The 21,180-nt window shown below is 42.5% G+C and overlaps 1 protein-coding gene across 1 annotated transcript in view; it reads right to left on the reverse strand.

The window, feature by feature from the left end:
* Positions 1 to 8,997, reverse strand: part of ankhb (ANKH inorganic pyrophosphate transport regulator b) — a 107,042-nt gene extending 98,045 nt beyond the window's left edge. Inside the window, exons 1-2 of the mRNA XM_024419911.2 lie at positions 8,666 to 8,997; positions 8,370 to 8,518 (exon numbers count right to left, since the gene is read on the reverse strand). Of these exons, the coding sequence (XP_024275679.1) occupies positions 8,370 to 8,465 (96 nt within the window). The 5' untranslated portion in view covers positions 8,466 to 8,518; positions 8,666 to 8,997. The remainder of the gene's footprint in view (positions 1 to 8,369; positions 8,519 to 8,665) is intronic.
* Between the last annotated feature and the right edge of the window lie 12,183 nt (positions 8,998 to 21,180).

The raw sequence follows: 21,180 nt of genomic DNA on the forward strand, positions 1-21,180 counted from the left end.
GCTTTGTTTAAAAAATAACAATATTTTGGAGATTATTTCATTTTAAAATATTGTAAAATGAGCGAGAAAAAGGCCATTCTTGAACATGGGCTGAGACATTGTTACTAATTTGTAAATAAATGTTATTTAGAATTATTAATTTCTGTAATTTCAGCTTGCACTGCTATGCAGTGTCTCAGACCGTTGCGCCACTCAGGCGCTGACTCGTCGGGAGTGGGCTACAGTACCACAGTAAGAGCAAAATAAAATAAAAACCTTAGTGTAACAACAGTTTTATTAAGTAATACTGAAGTCGTGCACAATTATCAGTTTCTATTTAGGTTTATGTAGCCCTTTCATTGTCAGTTAGAGAGTTAGAGACACATTAGGACCCAAAAGCATAATCAGTGCTTTAACTCCCCCTTGTGCTGGTCTGGAGCAATAAAGTGGTGACGCAGGGTACCCTACCAAACCACAAATTACCTCGGTAAGTAGCATAATCGCAACACTTTTAGCGGAGCAACCACTGTAGGGAGGGATATATATTTTCTGTTTGTCGAGATTGACAGAGTAAAATCAAATTGTATTTGTCACATGCACCGTGAAACGCTTACTTAGAAGTGCTTAACCAACAGAGCAGTTCAATAAATAGAGTTAAGAAAAGATTTACTAAATAAACTCAGGTGAAAAAAATTATATATATATATATATATATATATATATATATAAAATATATATAAAAAGTCGAAGTCGGAAGTGTATGTACACCTTAGCCAAATACAATTAAACTCAGTTTCACAATCCCTGACATTTAATCAGAGTAAAAATGGCCTGTTTTAGGTCAGTTAGGATCACCACTTTATTTTAAGAATGTGAAATGTCAGAATATTAGTAGATTGATTTATTTCAGCTTTTATTTCTCAGTGGGTCAGAAGTTTACAAACACTCAGTGAGTATTTGGTAGCATTCCCTTTAAATTGTTTAACTTGGGTAAAACGTTTCGGGGATCCTTCCACAATAAGTTGGGTGAATTTTGGCCCATTCCTCCTGACAGAGCTGGTGTAACTGAGTCAGGTTTGTAAGTCTCCTTGCTCGCACATGCTTTTTCAGTTCTGCCCACAAATGTTCTATAAGATTGAGGTCAGGGCTTTGTTATGTCCACTCCAATACCTTGACTTTGTTGTCCCTTAAGCGATTTTGCCACAACTTTGTCAGTATGCTTGGGGTCATTGTCCATTTGGAAGACCCATTTGCGACCAAGCTTTAACTTCCTGACTGATGTCTTGATGTTGCTTCAATATATCCACATAATTTTCCAGCTTCATGATGCCATCTATATTGTGAAGTGCACCAGTCCCTCCTGCAGAAAAGCACCCCCACAACATGATGCTGCCACACCCGTGCTTCGCATTGGGATGGTGTTCTTTGGCTTGCAGGCCTCCCCCTTTTTCCTCCAAATATAATGATGGTCATTATGGCCACAGTTCTATTTTTGTTTCATCAGACCAGAGGACATTTCTCCAAAAAGTACCATGTTTGTCCCCATGTGCAGTTGCAAACTGTCGTCTGGCTTTTTAATGGCGATTTTGGAGCAGTGGCTTCTTCCTTGCTGAGCGGCCTTTCAGGTTATGTTGATATAGGATTAGTTTTACTGTGGATTAGAGGTTGACCGATTAATCGGAATGATCTATTTCATAATCGGACATCGGTATTTTTGGACACCGATTTATATATATTTTTTTACACCTTTATTTAACATGGCAAGTCAGTTAAGAACACATTCTTATTTTCAATGACGGCCTAGGAGTGGTGGGTTAACTGCCTCGTTCGGGGGTAGAACGACAGATTTTCACCTTGTCAGCTCGGGGGATTCAATCTTGCAACCTTACAGTTAACGCTCTAACCACCTGCCTCTGCACTCCACGAGGAGACTGCCTGTTACGCGAATGCAGTAAGCCAAGGTAAGTTGCTAGCTTGCATTAAACTTATCTTATAAAAAACAATCAATCATAATCACTAGTTATAACTACACATGGTTGAAGATATTACTAGTTTACCTAGTATGTCCTGCGTTGCATATAATCGATGTGGTTGCTCCAATGTGTACATAACCATGAACATCAATGCCTTTCTTAAAATCAATACACAGAAGTATATATTTTTAAACCTGCATATTTAGCTAAAAGAAATCCAGGTTAGCAGGTGAAATTGTGTCACTTCTCTTGCGTTCATTGCACGCAGAGTCAGTGTATATGCAACAGTTTGGGCCGCCTAATTTGCCAGAATTTGACGTAATTATGACATAACATTAAAGGTTGTGCAATGTAACAGGAATATTTAGACTAATGGATGCCACCCCTTAGATAAAATACGGAACGGTTCCGTATTTCCCTGAAATAATAAAAATCGTGTTTGAGATGATAGTTTCCGGATTCGACCATATTAATGCTCGTATTTCTGTATGTTATTATGTTATAACTAAGTCTATGATTTGATAGAGCAGTCTGACTGAGCAGTGGTAGAGAGCAGCAGGCATTCAAACAGCACTTTCGTGCATTTTGCCAGCAGCTTTTCGTTGTGCGTCAAGCATTGAGCTGTTTATGACTTCAAGCCTATCAACTCCTGAGATTAGGCTGGTGTAACCGATGTGAAATGGCTAGCTAGTTAGCAGGGGTGCGCGCTAATAGCGCTTCAAACATCACTCGCTCTGAGACTTGGAGTAGTTGTTCCCTTTGCTCTGCATGGGTAACGCTGCTTCGAGGGTGGCTGTTGTGTTCCTGATTCGAGCCCAGGGAGGAGCGAGGAGAGGGACGGAAGCTATACTGTTACACTGGCAATACTAAAGTGCCTATAAGAACATCCAATAGTCAAAGGTTAATGAAATAGTCCTATAATTCCTATAATAACTACAACCTAAAACTTCTTACCTGGGAATATTGAAGACTCATGTTAAAAGGAACCACCAGCTTTCATATGTTCTCATGTTCTGAGCAAGGAACTGAAACGTTAGCTTTCTTACATGGCACATATTGCACTTTTACTTTCTTCTCCAACATTTTGTTTTTTCATTATCAATTTAGCCTCAAATAAATTGTATTGATGTATTATATTAAGTTAAAATAAGTATCTTCACAAGGTCCTTTGCTGTTGTTCTGGGATTGATTTGTACTCCTCGCATCAAAGTACGTTCATCTCTAGGAGATAGAACGCGTTTCCTTCCTGAACGGTATGACGGCTGCGTGGTCCCATGATGTTTATACATATGAACGTGGTACCTTCAGGCGTGTGGAAATTGCTCCCAAGGATGAACCAGATTTGTGGAAGTCTAAAAAAAAATTCTGAGGTCTTGGCTGATTTCTTTAGATTTTCCCATGATGTCAAGCAAAAAGGAACTGAGTTTGAAGGTAGACCTTGAAATACAGCAACAGGTACACTTCCAATTGACTCAAATTATGTCAATTAACCTATCAGAGGCTTCTAAAGCCATGACATCATTTTCTGGAATTTTCCAAGCTGTTTCAAGGCACAGTCAACTAGTATGTAAACTTCTGACCCACTGGAATTGTGATACAGTGTATTATTAGTGAAATAATCTGTCTGTAAACAATTGTTGGAATTATTACTTGCATCATGCAAAGTCGATGTCCTAATAAACTTGGAAAAACTAGTTTGTTAAACTTCTTGACGCTACCCATCCCTGTAGCGGGATCATTTTCGTCAGCATAGCACCGTGAATAGCATAGCGCCACAGTCAAATAATATTACAAAAAAATATTCATATTCATGAAATCACAAGTGCAATATTGCAAAACACAGCTTAGCCTTTTGTTAATCCACCTGTCGTCTCAGATTTTGAAATGATGCTTTACAGCGAAAGCAATCCAAGCGTTTGTGTAAATTTATCGATAGCACAGAAAAACATTATGTACACTAAGCATTAAGTAGCTAGGTCACGAAAATCAGAAAAGCAATCAAAATAATCGTTTACCTTTGATGATCTTTGGATGTTTTCACTAACACAACAAATGTTCCTTTTGTTCCATAAAGATTACTTTTATACCCAAAATACCGTTATGTTCAGAAATCCACAGGAAAGAGCAGTCACGACAACGCAGATGAAAGTTCCAAATAATATCCATAATGTCCAGAAACATGTCAAACGTTTTTTATAATCAATCCTCAGGTTGTTTTTAAAATATATATTAGATAATATATGAACCGGGTGTGTAGGTTTTTCAATAACAACGGAAGGAACAATGGCCGCTTTACTCTGTAGCACAAAATTCACTCTGACAGCCCCCACCTATCCACTTACACAATGTGATCTTTCACGCTCATTTTTCAAAATAAAAGCCTGAAACTATGTCTAAAGACTGTTGACACCTTAGGGGAGCCATAGAAAAAGGAATCTGGTTGATATCCCTTTAAATGGAGGATAGGCATGCATAGGAACAGAAGGGTTTCAAAATAAGAGGCACTTCCTGTTTGGATTTTCCTCAGGTTTTCGCCTGCAATATCACAGACAATATTTTTACAGTTTTGGAAACTTTAGAGTGTTTTCTATCCTAATCTGACAATAATATGCATATTCTAGTTTCTGGGGCTGAGAAATAGGCATTTTTAAATTGGTACATTTTTTAGCCAAAAACGAAAATACTGCCCCCTACACGCAAAGGGTTAACAAGAAATTTGTGGAGTGGTTGAAAAACGAGTTTTAATGACTCCAACCTAAGTGTATGTAAACGTCAGACTTCAACTGTGTATATATATATATATATATATAAAATGACATAATAATGAAGCTATATAAAGGGGATACCACATAATTGTTCTGCAGTCTTATGGCTTGGGGGTAGAAGCTGTTAAGGAGCCTTTTGGTTCTAGATTTGACGCTCCAGTACAGCTTGCCATCCGGTAACAAAGAGAACAGTCTATGACTTGGGTGACTGGAGTCTTTGACAATTTTTTGGCCTTCCTCTGACACTGCCTTGTATATAGGTCCTGGACGTCAGGAAGCTTGGCCACAGTGATGTACTGGGCCGTACGCACTACCCTCTGTTGCGCCTTACGGTCAAATGCAGAGCAGTTGCCATACCAGGCGGTGATGCAACCGGTCACAATGCTCTCGATGGTGCAGCCCTTTTTTGAAGATCTGGGAACCCATGCAAAATCTTTTCAGTCTCTTGAGGGGGAAAAGGTGTTGTCATGCCCTCTTCACAACTGTCTTGGTGTGTTTGGACCATGACAGTTTTGTTGGTGATGTGGACACCAAGGAACTTGAAACTCTCGACCCGCTCCACTGCAGCCCTGTCAATGTTAATGGTGGCCTGTTCGGCCCTGCTTTTCCTACAGTCCACACTCAGCTCCTTTGTCTTACTCACAATGTGTGAGAGGTTGTTGTCATGGCACCACACTGCCAGGTCTCTGACCTCCCTATAGGCTGTCTCATCGTAGATAGCTGGTAAATCCGCTCTGGTTATGTCTATTGACAGTTGTTGCACTGACATCATGAACATTCTATTGAAATGGTTACTTGCATAGTGGAGTCCTGTTGAAATATGTAGCTAGCTAGGTAAACAATTAAACATAATCCCAACTCATAACATTACTACACAGCACGAATCTGCAGGTAGCTAACCAACCAGGTTCAATGTAAGCTAGCTAAACATTAGGTTATAAATAGCAATGCAAATGGCTCTGAGAAACGAATAATATAACTACACAGATCATACATGTAACTTTAGCTAGCGAGATAGCTAGCTAACAGTACACCTTAACTTGAAATGAAAACAACTTTCTGACCAAATTAGAAACATGTAATATTTGAAACATTTAGCTAGCTAGACTATCTTACCCATATACATGGATGGACACTTCTCCCTCTCTGTCACAGATACCATGGTTGCCCTTAGTTTAAAGATGTAATCCGGAGACAGGCATTTTATACAACAGCCTTCTTTCTGTATGTTATCTTTTCCACTCCGTCTGCATATTTGCAATTAAATGCCAGAATTTTCTCCATCTCAGTCCTTTAGAAAGTGGAGAGTTACACTTATGCAGTACTACTATGTGATATCTTTAAAAGAAGCTTTGTTTGAAAGGATTACCTATACATACTGACCAGCTCATTTTATAGACAGAAGCGTGGTACATGGCAGACCAATCTGCACTCTTCTCTCTGCATGTCCAGCCCACTCATTATCTCAGCCAATCATGGCTAGCGGGAAGGTTGCTGTCTTTTTCTGTGGCTAAACCAACTGGTCTCGTAATTCAACCATTTTATTCATATTTACAGATGGCATACAAGCTTGCTATTAAGGCACATGAAAGTTCACATGCTCAAAGAAGGCATTTTGATAAATAATAAAAGTTAACATTCAAATAGCTCTCCTGTGCAGTAGTGATACGCGACATACGGCTAGTTTCCTGAAACAAGTCACATAAGCCTACTACTAGTGATTGAATCCACCACTTACATTAGCCCAGATCCAGGCTACATTATTCACCTTGTTTGGCCATTGGGAATTTAGCACTAGGCACATTAGGCTGTAACAACAAAAAGGCAGCATTCACCAGAAATGTTGGTAGGGTGACCTGATTTGTCTAACTGTTTTATGAACATTATTTTGCACAAACAGATTGTGAACACGTGTAAGATTTAGGCTGTCATCTGGTCATCAGGAGATGTTATTATTGGTTTAATGTTATTTGGTCACAATAGTTGGTCACAATAGTTGGTCACAATATTTAAGTCAATAGAACAACTCCCATCCACTACAATGAGATAAAATATAGACTAATTAGTGTGCTTTTCTCAGCAAGAACACTCAGCAAGAACACTACTGTTATTCCCCATACTTTTATTATTTCCCTTCTTACCCATTTTGCTGGTGTAATTAGGCTATTTGAATTCTGATGTGTCTATGCATGTATGGACAGTGTTGAATATAGGCTACATCATAACATTTGAATAGGCTATATTGAAATGCCCCTTGCTTCAAATATCATGTTTTGTCATTTTAGTATTGTGCACAAGCTGCTAGACAGAAATGGTAGGTATGCAAGCAAAATATGTAGCCTATGTAGAACAGTGTTTCCCCAACTCCAGCCCTCAACCAGGCTAAGTTATATTCTTCAATAATCAATGGATATATTTAATGGGAAAAAAATTATGTAGCGATCACAGATTGCCCCTTTAAAAGAAATTACAGCCTTGTCTAGTTTGATCTCCCAAATTAGTTTGGGGGTTTCAATAAGGTACGCTTTGGGGGTGACTATTATAGGCCACATGTAGCCAAATCAGGCCACCCATAACGGCACAATCATATAGCTCATTTTGGTTTTGCATTGTTCTACTCTTTTATGTGCCCTGACACATGTTTGCTGATACTATGGCCAGCTGTTGACGCACACAGGTGATCCACTAACATTGTTTGTGTAACCCACCATTTTCAATGTCTTCCCAGAGACTGTTCCCATCCTAGTAGGCAAGCAACGTAAAAGGTGCCGCAAGAGATGAGGATACGCTACACCTCAAGTCAGGCAACGCACTGTGGGGTTGATGGTATGGAATTGATGGCTTTGTCACTAGGCTCCAGGGAGATGTCATTGTGGTGGGAAAAGTACCCAATTGTCATACTTGAGTTAAAGAAAATATACCTTAATAGAAAATGACTCAAGTAAAAGTTACCCACTAAAATTCTATTTGAGTAAAAGTCTAAAAGTTTTAAATGGTTTTAAATATACTTAAGTATCAAAAGTAAATGTAATTGCTAAAATATACTTAAGTATCAAAAGTATAAACCATTTCAAATTCCTTATATTAAGCAAACCAAAAGGCACCAATTTCTTATTTTTTTAAGTTAAAGATACCCAGGGGCACACTCCAACATAATTTACAAAGGAAGCTGTGTTTAGTGAGTCCGACAGGTCAGAGGCAGGAGGGATGATCAGGAATGTTCTTTTGATACGTGTGTGAATTAAACCATTTCCCTGTCCTGCTAAGCATTCAAAGGTAGGTTTTGGGTGTCAGGGAAAATGTATGAAGTAGAAAGTACATACTTTTCTTTAGGAATGTAGTGAAGTAAAAGGAAACTGTCAATAATATAATAGTAAAGTAAAATACAGATACCGAAAAAACGACTTAAAGTAGTACTTTCATACTTAAGTACTTTACACCACTGGATGTCAGTCCCCGTTGTCAATGACTAAAATTCCAAAAGAAGCGCACTGGAAATGCGACTGGTGTTAAATTGCCTACCAAGGTGGGATTCACACCGCCTATGTAAACACGAGTCATTGAGAAATGTTTTATTACAATTATACCTATTGTTATTCAATGACATGACAATCAGAAAATCATAGAATAGGGATATGATAGTAGCACTTGCCTGTTCACCGAGGTCGATGGCTATGTTCGTGATAGCGAGAGGAACCAGGAATCGGATGAGCGGGAAGTAGGGGGTTAGAGATGGGAATTTCACCATAATATCAGCGGGTGGATGATAGACAGCAAAACCAGCATCAGCTGCTTACAGAACTAAGAGAGGATGAAAAACGCGAGTGACCACCCGATGTTCTCGGTCTTTTCTAGGAGAAATACTAAAATATCAGGTCCGCCCCTGCCTCCTACACAACAACAGCATCAACAACAATGATCTAACGCAGGGGCGAAGAGGAGGTTCACCAGAAATTTCTGTTGACGGACTCTCCATTGTTCATCCATCAGGAGAGGGAAAAATAAAACCATGAAATTAACGCGCTGCTGTTCCGCCCACAACTTCTTCCTTTGGCAAATTATATTGAGCCCAATATGGAAACGGTTTGGAGGCCGCGGTATCGCTGCAGCCCAGCAAAGCCGCTATTCTGTTGATGGTCCCATGGTTTACTGTACTTTAATCATCACCATCCTTCAGCACGTGGGGGTCGCCACATAAATAACACTCCTCTTCTGGACGTCACCAGCTGCGCACCGAAAACCATACGCTAGCCTGGACAGCAAAACTACACGACCAAGGTCAAATTGGTTTTGTTTTGGATATTCGGGACATTAGATTTTCTCTCGTCAATAGCTATTGAACCAAGCATGCCATGACTATGAATATGGTGTATTCTGAATCAGGGGTGGATGGAGAAAAATCCACACCTTTTTTTATTTTTATAGTATAATTTCGTTTTTTAATGTTCAATAGCTCTTAGACAAAGTGTCCTATGACTATAAAAATGATGAATTCTGAATCGGGGCGGATGGACAAAAATCCACACCTTTTTATTTTTTGAATTCATGTAGCTTTCAATCTTCAATTTCTCTTAGACAAAAGTTATATATTATATTTTCAGAATCAGGGGAGGATTAACAAAAATCCAACTTTTCTTTTTGCTTTAAATATTGAAAGCTAAATATATATATATATATATATATATATATATAAATATATATAAATATAAATATAAATATAAATATAAATATAAATATATATAAATATATAAAAATAATATTCCCAAAAATAAAGCCTGTGGATTTTTGTCCTTCATCCCCTGATTCAGAACCAAATATCCAATATAAACTAATTTTACCTAATTAACAACATGGTGACAAGTGGTCTTTTCAGACAGTGTCAGCTACTAATAATTTGTTCAATGATATCTCTTGGCACGTGCACTGCTCATTCCAAAGTGTACATTTGTAGAACGTGCCCATCTCGCTCTCTCATATATCAAGTTGAATGAGTCACTTACTGTATGTAGATGATTGCACCAAATCATGGGCACACAAGAAACTCCTTATTCAATTCCATGCAATATCCAATGCAATAGTGACATACAAGTCCACAGGCTTTAGTCATAGCCTAGGCTACTAGTACATGCTGAATCAGAGCCGCAAGGTTTGTCTTTCTTGAATTACAGTGCCTTCAGATAAGTATTCTCACACCTTGACCTTTCCACATTGATTGTATTACAATCTGAATGTCACTGGACTACACAAAATATCCCATAATGTCAAATGTTTAGACATTTTTACAAATTAATTAAAAATGAAATGCTGAAATGTCTTGAGTCAATAAGTATTTAACCCCTTTGTTATGGCAAGCCTAAATAAGTTCAGGAGTAGAAATTTGCTTAGCAAGTCACAACATAAGTTGCATGGACTCACTCTTTGTCACGGCAGATTTCCTCCTCTTCCCCTGAAGAGGTGAAACAGGGATCGGACCAATACGCAGCATGAACATGAACATGAACACAAATACAAAATAATAAAGTGAACTGGCAACGAAACAGTCCCGTGTGGCACAAACACTGACACAGGAAACAATCACCCACAAATTACCCAAAGAATATGGCTGCCTAAATATGGTTCCCAATCAGAGACAACGATAGACAGCTGCCTCTAATTGAGAACCAATCTATGCAACCATAGACATACAATTGACCTAGAAAGGAAACAGCCCCATAAACTTCCAAAACCCCTAGACTGGAAAAACATAAATCCCCCATGTCACACCCTGACCTAACCAAAAAGAAAACAAAGATAACTAAGGCCAGGGCGTGACAGTAGGTGCGGACTCCCGGACGCACACCTAAACCCATAGGGGAGGGTCTGGGTGGGCGTCTGTCCACGGTGGTGGCTCTGGCGCGGGACGTGGACCCCACTCCACCATAGTCTTAGTCCACTTTTGTGGCATCCTAGGAACGACGACCCTCACCGCCGACCTAGGATTGGCAACCCTACTAAATGGCCCCTCGGGACTGAGGGGTAGCTTGGGAGTGAAGGGCAGATCCTGGCTGACTGGCGGCTCTGGCGGATCCTGGCTGAATGGCGGATCCTGGACTGAATCTGGCGGCTCTGGTGGCTCCTGGCTGAATGGCGGCTCTGGAGGATCCTGGCTGAATGGCGGCTCTGGCGGATCCTGACTGGCAGACCTGGCTGGGGGCTCTGGCGGCCTGGCTGGTGGCTCCTGGCTGACTGGCGGCTCTGGCGGATCCTGGCTGACTGGCGGCTCTGGAGGATCCTTGCAGACTGGCGGCTCTGGCGGCTCTGGTGGCTCCTGGCTGACTGGCGGCTCTGGAGGATCCTGGCTGACTGGCGGCTCTGGAGGATCCTGGCTGACTGGTGGCTCTGGAGGATCCTGGCTGACTGGGGCTCTGCTCTGGCGGATCCTGGCTGACTGGCGGCTCTGGCGGATCCTGGCTGAATGGCGGCTCTGGCGGATTCTGGCTGACTGGCGGCTCTGGCGGATCCTTGCAGACTGGCGGCTCTGGCGGCTCCTGGCTGACTGGCGGCTCTGGAGGATCCTGGCTGACTGGCGGCTCTGGAGGATCCTGGCTGACTGGCGGCTCTGGAGGGCTCCTGGCTGACTGGCGGCTCTGGAGGATCCTGGCTGACTGGCGGCTCTGGAGGATCCTGGCTGACTGGCGGCTCTGGCGGATCCTGGCTGACTGGCGGCTCTGGCGGATCCTGGCTGACTGGCGGCTCTGGCGGATCCTGGCTGACTGGCGGCTCTGGCGGATCCTGCTGACTGGCGGCTCTGGACAGGATCGGGAGACGCCAGCACCTCTGGCTGACAGGCGGGAGACGCCAGCACGGCTCTGGACAGGCGGGAGACGCCAGCACCTCTGGACAGGCGGGAGACGCCAGCACCTCTGGACAGGCGGGAGACGCCAGCACCTCTGGACAGGCGGGAGACTCTGGCGGCGCTAGGCAGGAAGAAGGCTCTGGCAGCGCTGGACAGATTAGGCGCACTGTATGCCTGGTGCGTGGTGCCGGCACTGGTGGTACTGGGCCGAGGACACACACCTCAGGGCGAGTGCGGGGAGGAGAAACAGGGAGTACTGGCCTCTGGACATGCACAGGAAGCCTGGTGCGAGGGGCTGCCACCGGAGGGCTGGTGCGTGTAGGTGGCACTGGATAGACTGGACCGTGCAGGCGCACTGGAGCTCTTGAGCACCGAGCCTGCCCAACCTTACCTGGTTGAATGCTCCCGGTCGCCAGTGCGGCGAGGTGGAATAGCCCGCACTGGGCTGTGCAGGCGAACCGGGGACACCATGCGTAAGGCTGGTGCCATGTATGCCGGCCCAAGGAGACGCACTGGAGACCAGATGCGTAGAGCCGGCTTCATGGCACTTGTTTCGATGCCCACTCTAGCCCGGCCGATACTAGGAGCTGGTATGTACCGCACCGGGCTATGCACCCGCACTGGAGACACCGTGTTTTCCACAGCGATAACACGATGCCTGCCCGGTCTCTCTCGCTCTCTGGTAAGCACAGGAAGTTGGCGCAGGTCTCCTACCTCCTACCTACCATACTCCCTGTGTGCCGCCTCCCAAGAAATCTTAGGGGCTGACTCTCGGGCTTCCTACCGCGCCGCCGTGCTCGTTTCTCCAACTCCATTCTCCTGTAACCCTCCTCGCACTGCTCCAGCGAATCCCAGGCGGGCTCCGGCACTCTCCCTGGGTCGACCGCCCACCTGTCTATCTCTTCCCAAGTATTATAGTCCAGATTCTGCTTCCATGTCCAAAAATCCTGACATTGCTGCTCCTCCTGCCTCTGCCTGTCACCACGCTGCTTGGTCCTGTTTTGGTGGGTGATTCTGTCACGGCAGATTTCCTCCTCTTCCTCTGAAGAGGTGAAACAAGGATCGGACCTATATGCAGCGTGGTAGGTGTCCATGGTTTTTAATAAGAAAAACTAAACATGAACACAAAATAATAAAGTGAACTGACAACGAAACAGTCCCGTGTGGCACAAACACTGACACAGGAAACAATCAGTTTGTGACACTCTTTGTGCAATTATAGTGTTTTACCCCACACACACAGTACAATTATCTGTAAGGTCCCTCAGTCGTGCAGTGAATTTCAAACACAGATTCAACCACAAAGACCTAGAGGTTTTCCAATGCCTCACAAAGAAGGGCACATATTGGTAGATGAGTAAAAATAAAAGGCAGACACTGAATATGCCTTTGAATATGGTGAAGTTATTAATTACACTTTGGATGGTGTATCAATACACCCAGTCACTACAAAGATACAGACGTTCTTCCTAACTCATTTGCCGGAGAGGAAGGAAACCACTCAGGGATTTCACCATGAGGACAATGATAAATTTAGACAGTTACAGAGTTTAATTGCTGTGATAGGTGAAAACTGAGGATGGATCAATAACATTGTAGTTACTACGCAATACTAACCTAAATGACAGAGTGAAATGAAGGAAGCCTTTACAGAATAAAAACATTCCAAAACATGCATCCTGTTTGCAATAAGGCACAAAACTGCAAAACATGTGACAAAGAAATTAACTTTATGTCCTGAATACAAAGCATTATGTTTGGGGCAAATCCAACTCAACACATCACTGGGTACCACTTTAATTTGCAAGCATGGTGGTCCTCGGCAAGGACTATGGAGATTTTTGGAAGAAAAGAAACAGAATAGAGCTAAGCACAGAAAAAATCCTAGAGGCAAACCTGGTCCAGTCTGAATTGTCTCCCAGACACTGGGAGACAATTCAACTTTCACCAGGACAATAACCTAAAACACAAGGCCAAAAATATACTGGAGTTGCTTACCAAGACAACATTGAATGTTCCTGAGTGGCCTAGTTACAGTTTTGACTTAAATTGGCTTCAAAATATATGGCAAGACTTGAAAATGGCTGTCTAGCAATGATCAACAACCAACTTGACAGAGCTGGTAGAATTTAAAAAAATATTGTACAGTCCAGGTGTGCAAAGCTCTTAGAGACTTACCCAGAAAGAGTCTTAGCTGTAATCACTGCCAACAGTGATTCTAGCATGTATTGACATGTGTGTATACTTATATAAATGCGATATATCTGTATTTAATTTTCAAGTAATTAGCAAACATGTCTAAAAACATGTTCTATGCAGCGTGGTAGGTGTCCATGGTTTTTAATAAGAAATAATACAATAATACAATACAATTTCCAGGTACAGGTTTCAATGCCAGCCACTTCACCTCAGTCTGTAAATACATTGTCATTTATGGAAACATGCAATATTTACAATTCCTCTTCATGTCAAAATCCATCCTGGTAGTTTAGTTCCCCATCTAGTTGACAACAGGGGGCATTATAATAAAGATAACGCTCAATTATTTATTCAATCGTTTGTTTGAAAATTGACTGATACAATAAAAAAAATGTCCCCACTGAATTAACAGATGCATTTCACCATAGGGGGCCCGAGACAGCTAGCCTACCTTGTCTCCATAAGTAAGGAGAGTTCAACTGCAGATAAATAAACTGTTTCTCCATATTGTAGTTGGAATAATAGCCTACTACAATATAGCATCGCTGACTCCAAGTTTTACTTCTGACATTTAATGCACAATATAAATAGGCAAAAGAGTTGCATAAGTCTGTGGGGAGGGAGAAGTTAACAAATTAAAGCATGAATGAATGTCTTTAGTGTTAGCTAGACTACTGACATTGCTACACTGTGTATTTACATGATAAGTCAAAAAATGTGGACCGTGTTATATGCATGTGCCCCTGTTACCGGGTTCCTGACCTAATAGCAAGCAAGCTTGCTGAGATTACACAAACAAATGTATGTCGGCTACTTAACCTACTACAAACTCGGGTGATTGTTTGTTGGAACACTACAGTTAAATGTGAAAGTGAGTCAATCTAAGATCAGTACTTGCATCTGGAGTGCTGTCTATGCATTTAAGAGGGGTCACATTTCCCTCGTCCCATCCCTCAGCTTTATACCAAAATAAGTGGTGAGGTTGCCATTCTTTTTGTTATAAAAGACTGTAGCTTTAATGCTAATTGGTCAATTAATAACTGATTAATTGACCTTACTGAATGATAATCTATATTCATGTTTATCGATCTATCAACAGTGCATAGCCTCATTCTGTGGAGAGGGAGGGAGACATAAACAAAGAGGGAAGGACCTAAATTAATGCAAAATGTACTGAGCTGAAATACAGTTGGGCTGATTAAATGTTTTCTATGTGCTGCAGCACAGGTTAAAAAGCATACACTGCAAAGTAGATACAGTGCCTTGCGAAAGTATTCGGCCCCCTTGAACTTTGCGACCTTTTGCCACATTTCAGGCTTCAAACATAAAGATATAAAACTGTAATTTTGCACGCCCAATTTTTCAGTTTTTGATTTGTTAAAAAAGTTTGAAATATCCAATAAATGTCGTTCCACTTCATGATTGTGTCCCACTTGTTGTTGATTCTTCACAAAAAATACAGTTTTATATCTTTATGTTTGAAGCCTGAAATGTGGCAAAAGGTCGCAAAGTTCAAGGGGGCCGAATACTTTCGCAAGGCACTGTATAACTGTGTAATCTAGGTCAATGCGCTACGCTTCAGTTTAGCTTCCTCCCCTATCTCCCCTATCTCCCCCTAGCATATTGGGCTCAAACCAGTGATCCTCTGCTTCGCAACACACTTGACCGCCCTCCTTGACAATGTGCAAACCAATTGAGCCATACAAAAGTTATACCTCCATCGGCAACATTTCAAGCTAGCTGTGGAGTGAGTTTACGTTCTTAACTCTGTTACATCTACATCGCCAGGGGCATATGAAAAAAATGACGTAACTTATTGTTAGACAAATGCAAAAAAACTTGCAGCTTGGCATCAGCCTGGTTGCGAGAGAGTTTGACTGCGTTTACACAGGCAGCCGATTCTAATCATTTACCAATTATTTCCATGACTGATATCTGATCATTTTCGTAATGTGTAAGCAGCAAAAAAACATGGAATCTGATCTTGAATTTGGATTTATAGCACATCCACACTGCACTGACACATATTTTATTATTTGGTTAATTTTATAGAAAGCCTTCTATATTTCAACTTCTTTTTTATAGGATGGTATAATGGTCCCCTGTTATGTGTGTCGTGTTACCTGTGATACATGTTCAGAATTTGTCCTTTGTTACAACATTACAGGAACATGGAACATTCTGTCTAATTATCTGCATACTGTATCTCTGCTACCATAAGTCTACAACTACAACAAAAAACATTCAACTCTTCCTGGTGCAAACTCAGGTACTCAACCTCCTCTTATTTGTTGGAACACTATAGTGAGATGTACTCAGTCTAACATTGACCTTGATGCAGGAATGAATATAATATACAGTCATCTTTGAACTAAATGAAAAACATTAAGTACCGATGACAATGTATATTCTTACTGTACTGTACCGCGAAGTACAGTGCAGTAAGGGTGTATAGGCAGTTAAACGGCAGCTTACTATAATTACTGGCAGGGGGGTGGTGGTAACAGAAATAGTTGCAGTGTAGATGTTCAATTTAAAAATAATTCTGCAACATTGAAGGTCCCTAAGAACACAGTGGCCTCCCTCATTCTTAAATGGAAGAAGTTTGGATCCACCAAGACTCTTCCTAGAGCCGGCCACCCGGCCAAACTGAGCAATCGGGGGAGAAGGGCCTTGGTCAGTGTGGTGACCAAGAACCCGATGGTCACTCTGACAGAACTCTAGAGTTTCTCTGTGGAGATGGGAGAACCTTCCAGAAGGACAACCATCTCTGCAGCACTCCACCAATCAAGCCTTTATGGTAGAGTGGCCAGACGGAAGCCACTCCACAGTAAAAGGCACATGACAGCCACTTGGAGTTTTCCAAAAGACACCTAAAAACTCTCAGACCATGAGATACTCTTTGCATCACATCTGGAGAAAACCGGGCGCCATCCCTACGGTGAAGCATGGTGGTGGCAGCATCATGCTGTGGGGATGTTTTTTCAGCGGTAGGGACTGGGAGCCTAGTCAGGATCGAGGGAAAAATGTTCTGAGCGCTCAGACTGGGGAGAATGTTCACCTTCCAACAGGACAACAACCCCAAGCACACAGCCAAGACAACGCAGGAGTGGCTTTGGAATAAGTCTCTGAATGTCCTTGAGTGGCCCAGCAAGAGCCCGGACTTGAACCCGATCGAACTCCCCAAATACAGGTGTGCCAAGCTTGAAGCGTCATACCCAAGAAGACTCTAGGCTGTAATCGCTGCCAAAGGTGCTTCAACAATGTACTGAGGAAAGGGTCTGAATACTTATGTAAATGTGATATTTAAGTTTTTTTATTTTTAATACATTTGCAAACATTAACAAAAAGAACTGTTTTTGCTTTGTCATTATGGGGTCTTGTGTGTGGATTTATAAGGATAAAAAAAACATTTAGAATAATGCTGTAATGTAACAAAATGTGGGGAAAGTCAAGGGGTCTGAATACTTTCCGAATGCAATGTAGGTGTTTTACATGTCGAGAACAGAAGTGGAACAGCCCTTACAATGAGTTTCTCTGTGGAGAGAGAGGAGAGCAGCACTTCATCAAATCAAATCAAATCAAATGTATTTATATAGCCCTTCGTACATCAGCTGATATCTCAAAGTGCTGTACAGAAACCCAGCCTAAACCCCAAACAGCAAGCAATGCAGGTGTAGAAGCACGGTGGCTAGGAAAAACTCCCTAGAAAGGCCAAAACCTAGAGAGGAACCAGGCTATGTGTGGTGGCCAGTCCTCTTCTGGCTGTGCCGGGTGGAGATTATAACAGAACATGGCCAAGATGTTCAAATGTTCATAAATGACCAGCATGGTCCAATAATAATAAGGCAGAACAGTTGAAACTGGAGCAGCAGCATGGCCAGGTGGACTGGGGACAGCAAGGAGTCATCATGTCAGGTAGTCCTGAGGCATGGTCCTAGGGCTCAGGTCCTCCGAGAGAGAGAAAGAAAGAGAGAAAGAGAGAATTAGAGAGCACACTTAAATTCACACAGGACACCGAATAGGACAGGAGAAGTACTCCAGATATAACAAACTGACCCTAGCCCCCCGACACATAAACTACTGCAGCATAAATACTGGAGGCTGAGACAGGAGGGGTCAGGAGACACTGTGGCCCCATCCGAGGACACCCCCGGACAGGGCCAAACAGGAAGGATATAACCCCACCCATTTGCCAAAGCACAGCCCCCACACCACTAGAGGGATATCTTCAACCACCAACTTACCATCCTGAGACAAGGCTGAGTATAGCCCACAAAGATCTCCGCCACGGCACAACCCAAGGGAGGGGGGGGCGCCAACCCAGACAGGATGATCACATCACTGACTCAACCCACTCAGGTGACGCACCCCTCCCAGGGACGGTATGAGAGAGCCCCAGTAAGCCAGTGACTCAGCCCCTGTAATAGGGTTAGAGGCAGAGAATCCCAGTGGAAAGAGGGGAACCGGCCAAGCAGGGACAGCAAGGGCGGTTCGTTGCTCCAGAGCCTTTCCGTTCACCTTCCCACTCCTGGGCCAGACTACACTCAATCATATGACCCACTGAAGAGATGAGTCTTCAGTAAAGACTTAAAGGTTGAGACCGAGTTTGCGTCTCTGACATGGTTAGGCAGACCGTTCCATAAAAATGGAGCTCTATAGGAGAAAATCATAAACAGTGCTCTACCGCCCCCTTGGGCTGGTCTGGAGCAATGAAGTAGTGACCCAGGTTAACGTACTAAACCACTGTTGTGTCTTTACTATCATTAAACTGAATAAATAGTTTTCATCAAAGATTCTCTGTAATTCGTATTACACGATCAACTGATTAATCATGTAAACGTAATTAACTAGGGAGTCAGGGCATCAAGGAAAAATATTCAGATTACAAAGTTATCATTTCCTAAAATAACTTTTCAGATATTTTATCTGATCAATTAGTCTTCAAATTAATGAATTATTTACTTTACCTCACGTTAGTTTAATTCCAAACATCGTAATTTGTTGGTTATCTGCACGAACCCAGTCTTCACTGAGTCATCCATACATCAATTGTCTTAAATAATTTATTTATTACTAACTAATTCATTCACAGAAATGGATAATCAAACAAGGTAAATGTGGTTACAAGAAATGATAGGGGAATGTGCCCTAGTGGGCTAAACCAGCATTGCGGCTTGTTAGACAAAAGAGGAAATGGGGGTCGACTAAGAAGTTACTACAGAGTGATAATTCTAACAATTGAAATGCTAATCCTTTGCACATGAACGCTCACTCATACGTCCTTGCTGGGCGTTAACTGCGGAATTAACTGTTCTCGCTTTAGTCCTTCCCGTAGTGGAACTTCTGGAGAACATTGGTCTACATTTTGATCGTCCATCACCTCTTTGTTACCCTTGTGCTCTGACACTTTTTGTGGGTTGAGTGCATGAACGTAGCGAACAGGTCGATTGTAGCGGTGGGTCATGTTGATGGCAACGTACTTTACAGTTATTTAGACCGCAGAGGTTATTGGAATCATGGTTTCGTGGTAGAAACTGTTGTTGTGCGTCATCTCTCAACGCTCCAATACATGATAATGCACCCTCTAATTGGAGTGAGTGCTGGTCAAACTTTAAAACCGAGTGGTCAGCAGGGCTCTTTGCATTGTGAACTTTTCATGCCTCAAAAGCTGTGCTTGCAAGTTCTTTGAGTTGTAAGATAGGCAAGCCAACGTAGGCAGCAGGGCCCAAGTAGGAAATGAAGGTAGGATACATGTTCGACAGGAACATTTTTTAAAAAGGTAACAGGTCTTCCATGCCTGTTTCAGTGAGTAGTCCAAAGTAATCTGAACGAAGCCTATGATAGTAAGCTTGTGGGTGTTCGTTCCGAGCTTGTTTGACGTGTTAGCCAGTGAGCTATCGTGTTTGCGAGTCGCAGAACCACTGAATTCCACGTTCAAAGCTGTGGCAAGTTTAGCGTAGTCATTTAGCACATGTTGCTGTTGTTGATGAATGAACCTTGTCACGTGTCTATTCGATGGTCGCTTCAACAGGTAAACCCTGTCAGAACCCGTAGCGTTCGGGTAGCCGTCCAACGCGTCCTCTATGTCAGCTAGGAACGTCTTAGTATCGTTTGGCTGACCTGGAACGGGGTCAAAGGTGGGGAAATTCTTGATGAGTTTGTCAAGGTTTTCCGCGCCAAGCGGGCGGAAAGGGTTGGATTCATCCTGTGGAGAGATTGGGGCCGAAAGGCCAAGAGGAGAAGCCAAGCCTTGTTGTTGTTGGCCAAGAGACACAATATTACTCAGTGCCGAATGGCCAAGAGGAGAAGACTGAGGGACACATGAGGGAGGCAAGGTCTGAAACCTATCGTCTTTACTCCTGTGAGTACAGGGCTCCGGTTGCTTGGATTGGTAGTCCCGCTGTAGAGCATGACTATTCTGGACTTCCTCCAGATGGTACCTAAGGGTGGTATTCTGCTGCATTGCAGAGTCCACTTGAGCGCTTTGAGTACTGATTTTGGACACGTGAGTGTCACACTTGCTCCTTTCGGTCTCAAACTTATCTGTCATGGTTTGCAGATAGAGGTCTTGAGTACGGAGTGAGAGATTCAGTGATGAGATTTCCCCCGCTTGCTTAGAAATCAATATTTCCATCTTCATCACCTGAGTTCTCTCATCATTCATTTTTCAGCGACTTCAATGAGTTCTGCTGATTTGTCATCCAACTTTGTCATTGTGTTCATTAACTGATCGTCTTTGGTCTGCAGCGTTTTGAGTAGAGCCGTGTTACTTTGAGTAACGTTCAACAAAATTGCATGCATGTTATCAAGTTGAGCGCTCCTGTTTGGAGATAACTCTTCACATTGATCTACTTTGGTGTGAACATCATCGTATTTAGTTTTGGCTAAATCGAGTTGTTCCTGTAGCATATGATTTTGTTCCTGTAGAAGATGATTTTGTTGAAGAGCTTGTGCTTGTTCATCGTCATACGTTTGCAATTACATTTAATTACATTTAATTGTTCAGTATTCAAACGCAGTTCCATAGCTAGCATAATTTTTTCCTTTTCTGCATTTGTCATTGGTTTCTAGGTTCTCTCACCCTCTGTCCCTTTATGTCTCCCATTACCTGCTCGTGCTTCAGCTGTGCACTGCGGTATTGGACAGATGCCAATCTTGGGTGGCAAGACATCAGGGCTACACTGGAGAGAACCTTTACAAGGCCTGCGCCCGATGGTTGATTTTGGAAAGCGTTGTTGTCTGGTTTTCCACTAATGGCATAATTAGGGTTGGTATCGCTGCTGAGGTCAGAGATCAATCCATTTGCGGGTGGAGGTTCAATAATTAGCGGGCGAGTGGGAATTACCCCCTCTGATAGCTTGCACATTATTAGAAAATTTTGAAAGGAAATTTTTTTTTCTTCTAATTTTCCAAAGTTTGGTTTTGG

This window comes from Oncorhynchus tshawytscha, linkage group LG10 (genome assembly GCF_018296145.1).
Source record: "Oncorhynchus tshawytscha isolate Ot180627B linkage group LG10, Otsh_v2.0, whole genome shotgun sequence".
Taxonomy (NCBI): domain Eukaryota; kingdom Metazoa; phylum Chordata; class Actinopteri; order Salmoniformes; family Salmonidae; genus Oncorhynchus; species Oncorhynchus tshawytscha.